Genomic DNA, 13,463 nt, shown 5'->3' on the forward strand with positions numbered 1-13,463 from the left:
AATTTTGGAATTTCTTGGGAATGTTGGCATCATTTCTCTATACTGTCGATGTAAATAAACAAAGTTTAGTCATGGTCATTTGTCGGGTGTTTCAACTTGAATACAATTCAAAGGATTACTGACAAAATCTGTATTTTCAGTTAATATGAGCCAGTAAACACATGCGTCAATTTGATTAGAATTTGTTGGTTTTGCTGCAATAGAATTTGCTGAATATATAGAATGGTTGTTAAAGCAAACAAATGTTTGTTTGGAGATGACTGGTTTAAAAACTTCTGTGCATTTCGAATTCATCCGAAAATTTTTCTGAATAAAAGAAAATTGACGAGAGATGCTTTTTGTCTAGATGTTTTGAAGGTATATAAAAGCACGTTGTCCAATTTGAATAATTTACGAATTTTTTTTCTGTAAATATTTAGATAATTTTAGCAATAGATTTTAGCATTTTTTCTAGTTATCTGTTATGCAAGAAAATTTCTTAATTACGTTTTTAATGGCCCCTTTATAGTGTAATCTTCGTAAATGTTTCTGTACTTTCCGTGTTTAATGCTATTTAAAATAGTGTGGTAGATTGTCTTTATATGATTTTATCGATATTCGGATATATTTTTCTTTCGTGGTTGCTAACAATTCTTTTTTATGAGCTTTAATATGTACTGAACACACTTATAATCTAATTAGCAGGAGAGAAGGAAAAGAAAAAAAATCATGGTATACTTATATACTGTAGAGAAAAGCATAATTTTTAGTAATTTTTTTTCTTTCAAAGCATTTGAAAAATATATTTCAAGAACATACATTTGTTATAATTCATACAAAGGGCTTTTTTTTTTCAATGAAGTTATGAAATTTGAGAGAGTGATTACATGTTTTTCTGTGAGGTATTACTATTTTTATGGTATCATGTAATTGATTAATTTTAGTAATAAATTTAAAATAAAAAAAATGATTGCAACTTACACTGTGGTGAAATTTAATTTGTTCTATTAATCTAGAGAGAATTTATTTTAATTCATGATTCTCTATGTTTTTATTGGTTTGCAAAGCTAATCAGAAGCCATTTTCAGCAGAGTCATTCCATACAACTTAATTATGTAAATTTTATGATTTTGTCTTTAACTGTTTCTTTCTCTAATCTATCCTATGCCAAACATATCTGCCTTTTTATTTTTTTAAAATTAAGGTTATTTTTTTGATTGAAATTTAATTTCTAAAGATATTAGATTAACTTTTAATGTCCATGATAGTGAAATTTAGGTACTCAGAGCAATTTTTATAAAGAGATTTTGTTGTTGTTGTTGTTAAGAACTTTAGATATAGCCATGTTCTAGCCAAAAAAGTAAACTTTACTATAATAAATTTAACAGAAACTGTATTTCGAATTTGTATAAATTTTATTACTTATTTAGAGACTAATTTTTGTGCAATATAATTTAAAGCAAGCTTAAAAAAAAGTCTAAAGCTACTCTGCAGGAAGTTACTTTTTTTCATTCTTTCCAAATGGTATTAAAACTCTTATTTTTTGAGTTACATTTTCTAGGCAGTTGATGGAATTTCTTCTATGAAATATTTTTTTGTCAAATACAATGGATTTGGAAATTCTTTCATTTCTTTATGTCTGTAGTAACATGTAATTCTAGTCACTATTAGAATGATGAATTGTAGATATGAAACTTTTCTGCAGTGCTTTGTCATAATACTTAGTATTTCTTAGAAAAATATCAAAAAGAAATAATTTTTGAGAATTTTTATTTTTATTTTTCATTCTATCAATAATTCCACATTTTGTTGTTATATTTGTAACCTTCATGAGATTCATTTATATATATATGCATTTATATTTTTACTTACATATTCATTTATATTTTTATTTTGAGTAGATTTGTTGACTGTTCCAAGATTGTAAAGAGGAGTATATTTCCATTATAATCAGACTAGCCAGAACAGAATGATAGTTAGATGTAGTTACATTACTTCAGTCATCAAAATCTGTTTCATTATTTCTTTCAAGCCATCCCTTGACATAATTATAAGCTCACTCAAGGTCAAAATTGTAATGAAACACATAAACTCTTCTTCACATTTATGGCACATGGGTAAAATAATGAGTGATTATTAAATTTTTATATTTGTTATAATCTTTTATAATTCATAAGAAAAAATTATCTTTAAAGGATCCACATTCATTATTTCTTTGACCGTGCTTTTGATTTGAATTACATAATTCAAAGTATGGTAACTAATATTTAAATTACATTTCAAAATGTATGTTTAATTGATAAAAATAGGAAAATGTGAGAAATCTTCATTATGTTTGCAGAAGTTAAAATGTTTTGAAGTTGTGGGAGTTCTAATGTGAAAGGTACCTTTGATTTAGTTAAACAAAAATAATATTACATAAGCTTTGATTATTTTTAAATTTCAGTTCCAATTTTATTCAAAATAGCTACTTAAAAAAAATACTACTTTTGGGTATTTATGTAGGAATAAATCAAAAACTTGTATGCTTTAATTTCCTTTTTCTGTCACACTTTTCTATCATCAATTTTCCTGGATCAAACACAGATCAACCTGCATCTGAATAATAAGTAATTTTAATTTTTCAAATAATATTTAATGTTTTTGATCATGTAAAAATTAATTATTATTATAAATTTTTATATGTTTAATAAATAAATAGTAGCATATATTATAGCTTTTATGAAAATATATAATTTTGCATAAAATTGAATTATTTGACATACAATACACCTTTTGTTTGTTTAATTGTGTTGCAATATTTTACTGCAATTATAATTATGACTGATCTATAAAAAATTTCTAACTCTGTTTTGAGGAGCAAAGTTTTTTTTTTTTTTAATCAATCATAAATGTTATTTAGTTTTTAAATTACACCATAATTTTAATTGGATTTTTAAGTTTTAAAATTATTTGCTTTTACTAATATATTTCTCCCTTTCAGGATCTCTACTTAGATCATGTTGAAATTCAATATAAGATTCATCTTCTGTTATTACTGCAGGAGCATTCAAATCTATTGATAATAGATTTTAATTTGTGAGTTTGTTAAAATAAAATTTTAATCTTTTTCATGCATTATTTAATTCTAATTGCTGATATATGTGATAATGATATTATTGTGGTGAATAGCATATAAGCCAGTTAACAACTATGTTGCACAAGCAGTTGCTTTTGTATCCTGGTTATGTTACTGGACTGCGAACCACAAGGTCACAGGTTCTATCCACGCTCATAAGAATCCCCTAAACTATCTTTTTTATTGTTTATTATGCGTTTATTCAAAAATCATTTTTAAGTAATATTTTTTAGCATTCATAATGAATTTTAATATTTTTCTTAAAATTCTTATCTCTTAAAAATTTTTTTTGACAAACAGCCCTGATTTAAGTGACCTGACTGACTTAGGACTAATGACTTTGATTATTGTAGAGTCAATAATTGGGTTGTTTCAGTTTTTAACCTTAAGAATAAAGCTTTTAGCTTTATGACTGTAAAATTTTTTGATTGATTTTATTTCTGCATTTTGCAATATAAACAGAAATTTTAACATATGAAGGATTGTGTTAATTGTGAGTATTGTAATTCTTTTTATGAAGTTATGCAATATGTTATTTTTTAACCCTTTGTCATAAAAAGTACACATATATTTGAAAAGAATGACTGTAATTAATAATATAAAAATTAAAAGCAAATACTATGTATTTTATTATTTTTTGTTTTCATTATTGTTATTAAGGAAGAAAGCTGTTTCAAAATATAATGTTTAATATGCAAACTAAAACCTAGTATATATATAAGGCTTATTTTTATTCAGAATTATGTAACAATAAATAAAATTCTGACTGTACTACTTGTATATTAATTTTGAATTAAATATACACTTGCTACACAATTTATTGCTTCAAGAAGCAGTGCATTCTTATAAGGAAACAAATTTGAATTAAAGGTCTCATTGTATTTGGATATTATCAAAAAAAAATGTCCCTCTGATTAAAAAAAAAAATTATGATTTCCTCCATTCCATCTGTTAATAAATTAATCCTTTGCTCATGCAATCTCTTTCTTTAAAGTCATGAAAAAATTTCTATATCCTTTTGATTTCTTTACTTTGTTGGAAAATATTAATATCCCATCTGTGATATAACAAAGAAACAGAGAACTTACTCTTGATCAGAAATATTTTTTTTCTTATAAGTTTATGGAGTGACTAAAGTAATATAAGATCTGGCCATAACACTTTTACTCAAAATAACACACTTGTGATTTAAAAATATTAATTATTGAAATGTCTGTTACATAGTTTTACTATGAAATAACTTTTTCTATTTGGTGGCATTTGTAACTAAAACTGATAAATGAGATGAAACTAAATTTTATACTTGAAAATACATTCTAAAAAAAAAAAAAAAAAAAAAACCTTTAATTGTAGTGAATAAGAGAGAATTTAGCATCGTTGGAATAAAAAATGAAGCAATAATTACAATAAACACACATATGATAAATATATAAACATTATATTACTTTTTCTTTAGTTCAGGAATTTCTGATATGAACGCCACTAAATAAACTTCATGACGAATCTATTAATCTGCATATATCTTGATTTATATTTTGTATACCAACTGTATTTCTAATAATTATTGAACAGTTGAATGTAAGGTGTTTGTTATATAATTTGAGCTCTGATAAATATGTAGAATTCAGACTTATTGCAGATTACAAAGTAATGCTATTTAACACTTAGCCACTTGAGTTGTATGTTGCATTGTGTTTTGTTTTGTATTTTAGTTTATTTTCTGTTAAAGAGTTGTCAAGAATTTTGAAACAATCTGCATGTAATTGTGAATGGAAATTTTTTTTTCAGTACTTAAGCCAAGTAGATACATTTCAAAGAAAGTTTGTGTGAATTCTCTTTTATTTTCTCTTTTTACAGGTTGGAACAAGTAATTGGTTCTCTCATGAATTTATGCAACATTTTAGGAACAAAATCTGATAAGCGGCTTTTGAAGAATCAGGCACTTGTGACAATCGTGACAATTCTTTTATCACAAAATTTGGTTTGTATTTTTGTTTTTGACATATTACTTGTTTGACATTCTTTTACTTTATTTTTTAAAAATTCCTATTTCAATCTACCCATTTTCTTAAAATTCAATTATTTTCTAATCGTGTGGGAAACTTCACTTTACAAATTAGATATTTTTATTTCCAATGCTCCTAAGATTACACATGTCTAAAATAAATACTATTCCAGCTTAATTTCATATAATTTCCTTTTAAAGCTATATAATCTCTGAATGGATTTATACATGCTTTTTTTTTCTCTTTCTGCTTCATGTGTTGCTGCTCAGTCATAATTTGAAAGAAAGCCCCGAAAAGTATCTAAGTGAAATTTTGGCTTAAATACCTTTGTATTTAAAGAACTCATTTCCTGCTCTTTTCTCAGAAATTGTATTTCTTTTATCTACACATATATTTTGAGAATATGAGTATTTTATGAGCATATTATTTTGCAACTAAATATTAAAAAAATATTTTCCATTTTAGGATACTTCTAAGCTGACAGTGAAAGTGAAATCTTTATTGTTAGAAATAATTTACAGCAATTCAGAAGATTCCACTGTCTTATCTACTGCCTGTAAATGTCTCGAAGAACTAGAAGAATTTTCCCCTGTAAGTTTTAATGTAGAACGATTTATTAATTTTTGATATCATTATTTTCTTTATTGGTGCGCCAGCTCCAGATTGGCCCTGGCCTTCTTCAGAATTCCATTACATGACATCAAAGTTCTTAGCTAAGATTTTCTAGTCTAAATCCAGGTAGTCATTCCCTCTAAGTTTTAGTCTCCCTCTTTTTCCAGTACCCAAACCTACCTCTTTTTTCAGTTTCCTTCCTAGCCAAAAAGACCTGCATAATGGTTTGACTGTCAACCAATCTTAGATGTTCTGCACATTTAATCTTTTGCAATACAAAAAATTTAATATCTCTGTTTAATTTTTTGTAAATTTCCAAGTTTGTTCTCCCTCTCCAATAATTATCACCTTTAACTCCACCAAAGTTTTTGATATAATGGATAGAATTTTCTACTATATGACTTCATCTCCTTTAAATTATCTCAGCTATATTTATCAAGTCTTCTAATTAAATCCATCACAAAAAATCGTACTAAAATGATAAAATAACAGGATTTATAAGTGATAAAATATATATTTTTATATATTTATCTAATTATTCTTTTAATATAAACGTGGACTTTCTGTTACTAAAATTCTTACATTTATTTTATTTCTTCTTTTATTGTAGATTTGAAAAGTGATTTTCAATCTGCTTGCACTTCTTTCTTGAAATTTTGTTTATGAAATTCATAACAGAATTGTAAGAAAAAGACTGGTTTCTATTTTTCAAGCACTTTTAGTGATAAAAATTAGGAAAATAATTGTTTATAGCATACTAACTGTATATTCGATATATGAAAAAAATATGATTTTGATTTCTTAAAATATGATATCAATTTTTTTTTATTTTTTATTTAAGTGAATTTATAATTTGTTATATACTAGTTGCCATTACCAACCAATGGGATTCCCAGGATTAATGCTCATTAATATTTTCAATGAAATATTTTATTTAGCTTGGCTTCATAAACTCTTTTTCGGCAAAATATTATCAAGCTTCAGATTTTGATAATCATATCAATCATACTGTTTTGAAAACCTTATGCTGTTCTGTTTATTATATTATGTATATCAATAATTTTCTGTCAGCTCCCATAAGATTTAAATTTTAAATTGGAGCAGAAATTATTGTACTTCAGTTAATACAAAAACTTTTTTCTTGAAACTAAATATGTTTTTTTTTAAAAATATGAATATGAAAACTGAATTGTTTGGCATTGAAGTTTCATGTGCACTTTAGAATTTTTTTTTTTAAATCATGCAATATATTAACAAATTATTTAATAAAAATTACATTTATTCATCATAAAATGATTTAAATGACTTAAATAACATTATTTTATTTTGGACTGTTAATAAATATACTTCTGAAAAACTAATGAAGTCTGAATTTTATAGGCTTTTGGACCAAAGGAATCATATTCAGTGAAATGCTCTTGACACGCCAGCTTTTAAATACAAAGAAGTTTAGATTTTCTGTGACTAAATGTAATTGCATTATGAGGTTTTGAATATCACTATTAAAGGGTAATCTGCAATTTCATAATTTTAGACTGATTGACCTTGGGAAATTCCAGGCGCTGATTGGCATGTTAAGATGGTCAGTGGTTTCGTTTAAAATTGCAGCATATTTTTATAAGATAATACTATTCAAATTTTCATACCTCACTCAGTTTTAGTCACAATAGAATGTACTTTTCTTTTTATTTTAAATGTATTTTTCGGATGAATATTTTATTGAATATGATTTATACGACTGAAGGTCTGTATAAAAATATAAAATTCATAATTTATTAGTTGACTCAAACTGCATTAAAAAGTATTTATTACCTCATTTAAACCATTTTTTCTTAGATTTTTATACCTAATACTAATTGTTTAGAAATAAGGTGTGAAACTCGATTAGAATAGACATTGTGTGTATTTATAAACCGTGTTTCCCTTAATTACAACAGAATTAATGAACTGATAATACAAATATTTTAAATGTTCACAATAATTTTTTTCTTGCACTTGTTTAGCTAGAAAATATCTTATTTCTTATTAATTTTATTTCTTACAGACACATATTAAAATGTGCACTTTTCTAAATTTAGTTTGCAGTAAAAGAGAACTTGATATTTTATTTTTAGCTTTTTTCACTATGATGAAAACACATTGATAACAACTAATTTTTTCCCTGTATGTATAATGTGCTCATGCTGGTTGAATTTTATTTTTATTTCCTATAAAATAAATTGTTGGGAAATTTGCCTTAAATATTTTTTAAAAATAGAAATTTAATTTATATGTTAAAAGATTGGTCTCATAGAAAAGATAATTTTTTGAATTTTAAGATGGTGCAAAAATAATGTTTGTGCTGTAATATTTTCAGAAGTTATCACAGAAAAACGCTGAAATTTCATTTAATTTTTAATTAAATAAAATTCTAATTAAAATTTTTAAAAATCATTCTGACATGTACAACCTTTTTCTCCAAAGTTGTGCCAAATTTAGTAGCTCTAAGTCAAATGGTCTAGCCTGTAGAGTATCGACATGAACAGAAACACTCAGTTATTTTTATTGTAAGTAAAGATAGCTGTTATTTAGATTGAAACGGAAAATAAATAATTTTTATTAAATTTAAATGAATTTAAATTTATTTTTTATTAAATTTAAATGATTATTATTTAAACCTTATTTGAATGTATCTCTGACAGTCCTTTTATATCCTTTTCACTAATTTTTGAGGTGTTATTGAAATAAAATTAATGAAGCAAATTTTAACCAAAACATTACAATCTATTCTTTTTGAAGATTTATGCCAATCCATATAATCTAAAATATTGAAAATTAACTGCTATCATTTATACTTGTATTTACATGAGTCCAACAATTATTTTTCTTTTTTAAACAATTTGGAGATGTATATATTTTTACAAATTTGTAGTCTTGCTTCCCTGCACAATATGTTTCATAGTAAAGAAAAGTTTTACAAATAACTTTAATGAATGTTGGATCAATGACCTCAACCTTGTTGAACATTTGGTGACTGGGCCTCAAAAATGAAGAACCCAGAATATTTAAGAATCTTGTTGATAGCTCCATTATAATTTGAGTTTTGGATTTTACTCTAGAACATTAAATGGCTTGGCACAGGAGTTATAAAAACAGAATTGCATAGATGAGAGAGTAATAGTCAGTTCAGTTGAGTTCAAACAAATATTTAAGCAATCTCTTTAACGAGTTCTTTCTGAGTGCTCTGTTCTGTTGTGGTTGACTGATAGCATTTTACTGCTTGTGTTTTATGTATGCTTTATCTGTCTTTTGTTACCTGTGTTTCATATTTTTTTGTAGAATAAAAGGTTTATTATCCTTTATTGAGCTATTGGATATTTTACTAGACAGATTTTGTTTTTATGTAACAATGTCATTACATAAAATTGTTATTGGCTCTTAAGTATAGTCTGCATTTTCTCTTTTATCTCCACATTTTTATATCGGGACATATTTTCTTGAGTTCTTTTATTTTCAAATACATTTATTACATTAATAATTAATAATTGTAATTAACTTTTTATGCCTTTAAAATAAATATTTTGATTCTTTCTTATACTGTAAAGTAAAATATAATTTTTGTATCGATTAAATAAATAATTTTTTAAATATAAAATAAAATACTTTTTTATGAACTTTTTATAATTTAATATAAATTGTATAATATCATGTATAAGTATATTATTCCATTAAATAAATGTACAAAATAAAAATATTTTATATGGTGTAAACAATCATTTATATGATCAAGCAGAAGCTGGTTTGAAAAGGCCCTAATATGTAAACTTTTTTATATTCGTTTTTTAATTATTTTATTTTGTGGATATTTTTGTTAAAGTATTCTTGTTGGAGCATATGCATTCAAATTCCTTATAATGGTTTTGATAGGGTTCTCAAATTTGATAAGACAGCCGTGCATCCCTTCAAAGAGAAGAGATTTGTTGCCAAAGAAGGAGTTATAGAAATCATAACTGGGAACGGAATAAAGTTTGTACAATGAAGTGCACTACATTGTACATTTACATAATTTTGTATTTTATCAGAGATCATTTGCTTTTGGTTCGAATTTACTATCCTCAATATGTTTTTTAAATCGTACTTAGATTTTTTTTGCAGTCTTTTATTAATGAATAGAAAGTAATAAAACAAAGAAAGAAAGGAAAGGGGGGGGGGAAGAAAGCTTAATATTTTTTATGGAAACAATTGAAAAACAATCAGTGTGTATTGATTCAGTAACTAATTTATGCTAATAATATGCAGAACCTGAATTCATTTGACCTTTCTTTTTAACATTTTGATTAATATAGTATTTGCATTTTGTTTTTACTTTTGGATTAATATGATTTTTATTCAAGCAAATAGGCTTTTTAATTTTAAAATGAGAATTAAATTTCATATCATGGCTTTTATTTCTGATTATTTATCCTTTTATTTCCTTATTTTTATGTTTTTCATTCACAGCAAAGAAAGCATTGGATGTGAGGTCCTTTTCAGAGGCGGCGGCAAGACAAATCCGACAGGGGGGGCAAGCACAATCTCTGTGTCTTCAAAATAACTCATAAAAATTAATTTTACATTTAATTAAAGAAAATGAAGTATTATTTAACTTTTTTTTATTCTGATGCTGATCCTTTCTTTCATTGTTAAAACTTTATAAAGATATTTGTAAAAAATATTCTCAGTTTTTTTTTTTTTACTAAGCTTCAAAAAATTGTCAGTATTTGAGTCTGTTTCTTTATGAGACTCGCGAAATTTAATTTCTCCGAGATCTAATTTTGGAAATGAATATAGTCATATTCCATTCTAGATTGTAGAATATAGATAGAAACATAGATTGCACCAGAATGACGTGGCATGCTAAATGAACAAATGCATACGCTTTCTATTTTATATCAGAAGCTACATAAAATGGATGTTGAAAAAAAAAAGTTTTATAAAAGAAACTTTTATAGAAATCCAGAATAATAAATAAAAAATATTCGATGTTTCCGCATAAAACGATTTTTCTGTGTAGTCCCCCTACCTAAAACATTTGTTAAGTAAGGATTGCAACGACGAGCAGGAATTAAGGTGCGTTTCGATTCCGAGGAGAAGTACGTGCACTCAACAAAAATTTACTATAGTTCGGGCACGAACAGTATAGAATGCGGAAAATATACAATGATGTTTTTAAGAAGGTCTTAGAAAATATTTTGTAAATATATGTACAAACTTACTATTTTATGAAGTAATGCTATATGAAGTAATACTTTATAATAAAATAGATTTATAATGAATTCACATAATTTGGCTACAGGAAAATAGCTGCATACTCACAAGATTGTCAAAAGAAAACAATGTTTTTTTTTATTTTGTTAACTAGATTTTAGTCAGGCAATTCTCATAGTGAAATGAATAAAATAAATTTATCAATTCGTTACCGAGGAAGGAACAATTATATGAATAATAGGACGATTAATTTTAGAACTTGGATTTGAATTATGGAAAATAACTCTGTCGTCCTATTCATGAATAATATAAAAGCACCAAATTCTCTATTAATTCCACTAACAGGTAATCGAAGTGCCTGATGTAAACAATTTTTTTCCATAATCTATGATAAAATCTTAGCCGAAGGACAAAGATAAGTTGGAAAAAATGTGACATCTTATTCATTTACCAGATTATTGATTATTCTGCTAAATATAGTATAAATTACATGCTGAATGAACATTACGACATTTAAATAAAATGACTGAGATTCGATTCGTCGATTCCATTTGCATTGAATTCTTAGTCGACCGATCAAAATTTTTTGACAAAATGTGACATGTCTTATGTTTTATTCACATATCGGTTTTATAGCCAAACGTAGTGCAAATTAAAAGATTGATGAAGTCATTTAAATCAAATGCCTGAAAATCTGTGGATATAGTCTTCGAAATTCATCACATTCAGTTCATAGTCAGCCATCCTAAAGTTATCGGAAGAATGTAGTATCTTATTCACTTGTCGGTTATATTGCTAAATCTAGTGCAAATTATTAGCCGAGTAAATGACATTTCTATCAAATGTCTGAAAATCTGCAGATTTAACATCTTCGGCACTCACCGCATTGAATTCATAATCGACCGACCAAAAATTTCTAGCGAAATGAGAGTATCAACTTGTCGATAGCTTATTCACTTGTTACCTTTTGTTATATTGCTAAAATAGTACAAATTAAAAGCTTAATGAAAGACATTTGAATCAGATGTCTGAAAATCTGCGAACTTAACGTCTTCGACATCCATTACATTCAGTTCTTAGTTCAGCTATCAAAAATTGTCCACAAAATAGATATATTGACCTACCGCCCTATCGATTATTCTGCCAAATATAGCCAAAACACTTTAACCATTACTTGGATATTTCGACTGTTTACAATATATTAAATTTAAGGTGGATTTTAAATAATCATATTCGATAATGCGCAACTCTCTACAACCATCCTGAAATGGTGAACACTTTTGCCGACGAAACCTCAATCTCCCGCCCACGGGGGGGGGGGGGGGGGGGGGCAAGAGGCTGGGGGGGGAGCAGTTGCCCCCCTGCTACCACCGCCTCTGGTCCTTTTTATCTACTTTTGTTTTCATTTTCTAAAATGGAGCTTAATTGTGCATTCAATGTTAATCTATAACTCTTTTTATACATAATTAATTAATTATTGTATTTTCAGGGGACTTTGGAATCAGAAATGACAAAAATATCTTTAACTTGTGAGAAAGAAATGTCACCAGCATTTCAGAGTTATGCATTGTTACTTAGTGTTTGTCTAAAACACTTTTCTGAAAAATTACATTCTAAGTAAGTAAAATGATTTTTTAAACTAATTTCATTTTTAACCATTCAAACGATCTACAATATTAATTAGAAGATCTATGCGTTATAGATTATTTTTAGACTAAATGCAATGATGTTTTGTCTTTTTGTTTGATTCATTTGCAGATAGAATTTTTTATATTGTTTGAATCCACCTTATATTCTGAATTGGAACAGCCAAAGAAATATGGATCAAAGATGAAAAAGCTTGTAGAATCTGTTCAAATGCCTTTCCCTTCATGTCCAAAAAAAAAAAAAAAAAGCAGAGATATTTATAATATACAAAAAAAAACAAAACAAAAAAAAATTATGCATGTGGCATCTTTTATCATGTACAGGAAATTGTTTTCGCATCTACATGCTCTTCCAGCAATTATGAACAGAAACTTAAAATGCAATTCAGTACAATTTCTTATAACATAGTAGCTTTTGTATAATTCTGATTTCATTTTTCTGGAACTACAACTTGCCTTATCTAATATAAAACACATATCACCTGGACAATATTGCATCACCCATTCAATTCTGAAATATTTTTCTTACAATTTCCTGGATAATATCTTATATAAGTTATTATATTATTATGGAATTCATTGGAATTTTGAAACAGGAATTCCTATAAAGACAGGGAAAGATCCTCAACACTTTTTCAATTATAGATCTATTGCTTTATATATATCAAAAATTTTGTATTTTTAATGATCCCTAAAAGTGCTTTTAAAAAAATCTTGATGCTTATGTTTCTATCTGAAAATTTAAAAGAATTTTCCCCACATTAGATGGACCAAATTATATGCATGTATTTCTTTGTATTGTTCATCTTTCATCTCTCAACAGAAGTCCTTCCAGAAGTTAATGTAAAAGATTTTTCCTCAGTTTAGGAAAGTATT

The 13,463-nt window shown here is 26.3% G+C and overlaps 1 protein-coding gene across 1 annotated transcript in view; it reads left to right on the plus strand.

Annotated features, from left to right (window-relative positions):
- Positions 1-58: 58 nt before the first annotated feature.
- Positions 59-13,463, plus strand: part of LOC129969316 (AP-5 complex subunit beta-1-like) — a 45,667-nt gene continuing 32,262 nt past the window's right edge. Inside the window, exons 1-5 of the mRNA XM_056083834.1 lie at positions 59-357; positions 2,963-3,057; positions 4,955-5,078; positions 5,569-5,694; positions 12,431-12,558. Of these exons, the coding sequence (XP_055939809.1) occupies positions 223-357; positions 2,963-3,057; positions 4,955-5,078; positions 5,569-5,694; positions 12,431-12,558 (608 nt within the window). The 5' untranslated portion in view covers positions 59-222. The remainder of the gene's footprint in view (positions 358-2,962; positions 3,058-4,954; positions 5,079-5,568; positions 5,695-12,430; positions 12,559-13,463) is intronic.

This window comes from Argiope bruennichi, chromosome 5 (assembly GCF_947563725.1).
Source record: "Argiope bruennichi chromosome 5, qqArgBrue1.1, whole genome shotgun sequence".
NCBI classification, from domain to species: Eukaryota; Metazoa; Arthropoda; class Arachnida; order Araneae; family Araneidae; genus Argiope; species Argiope bruennichi.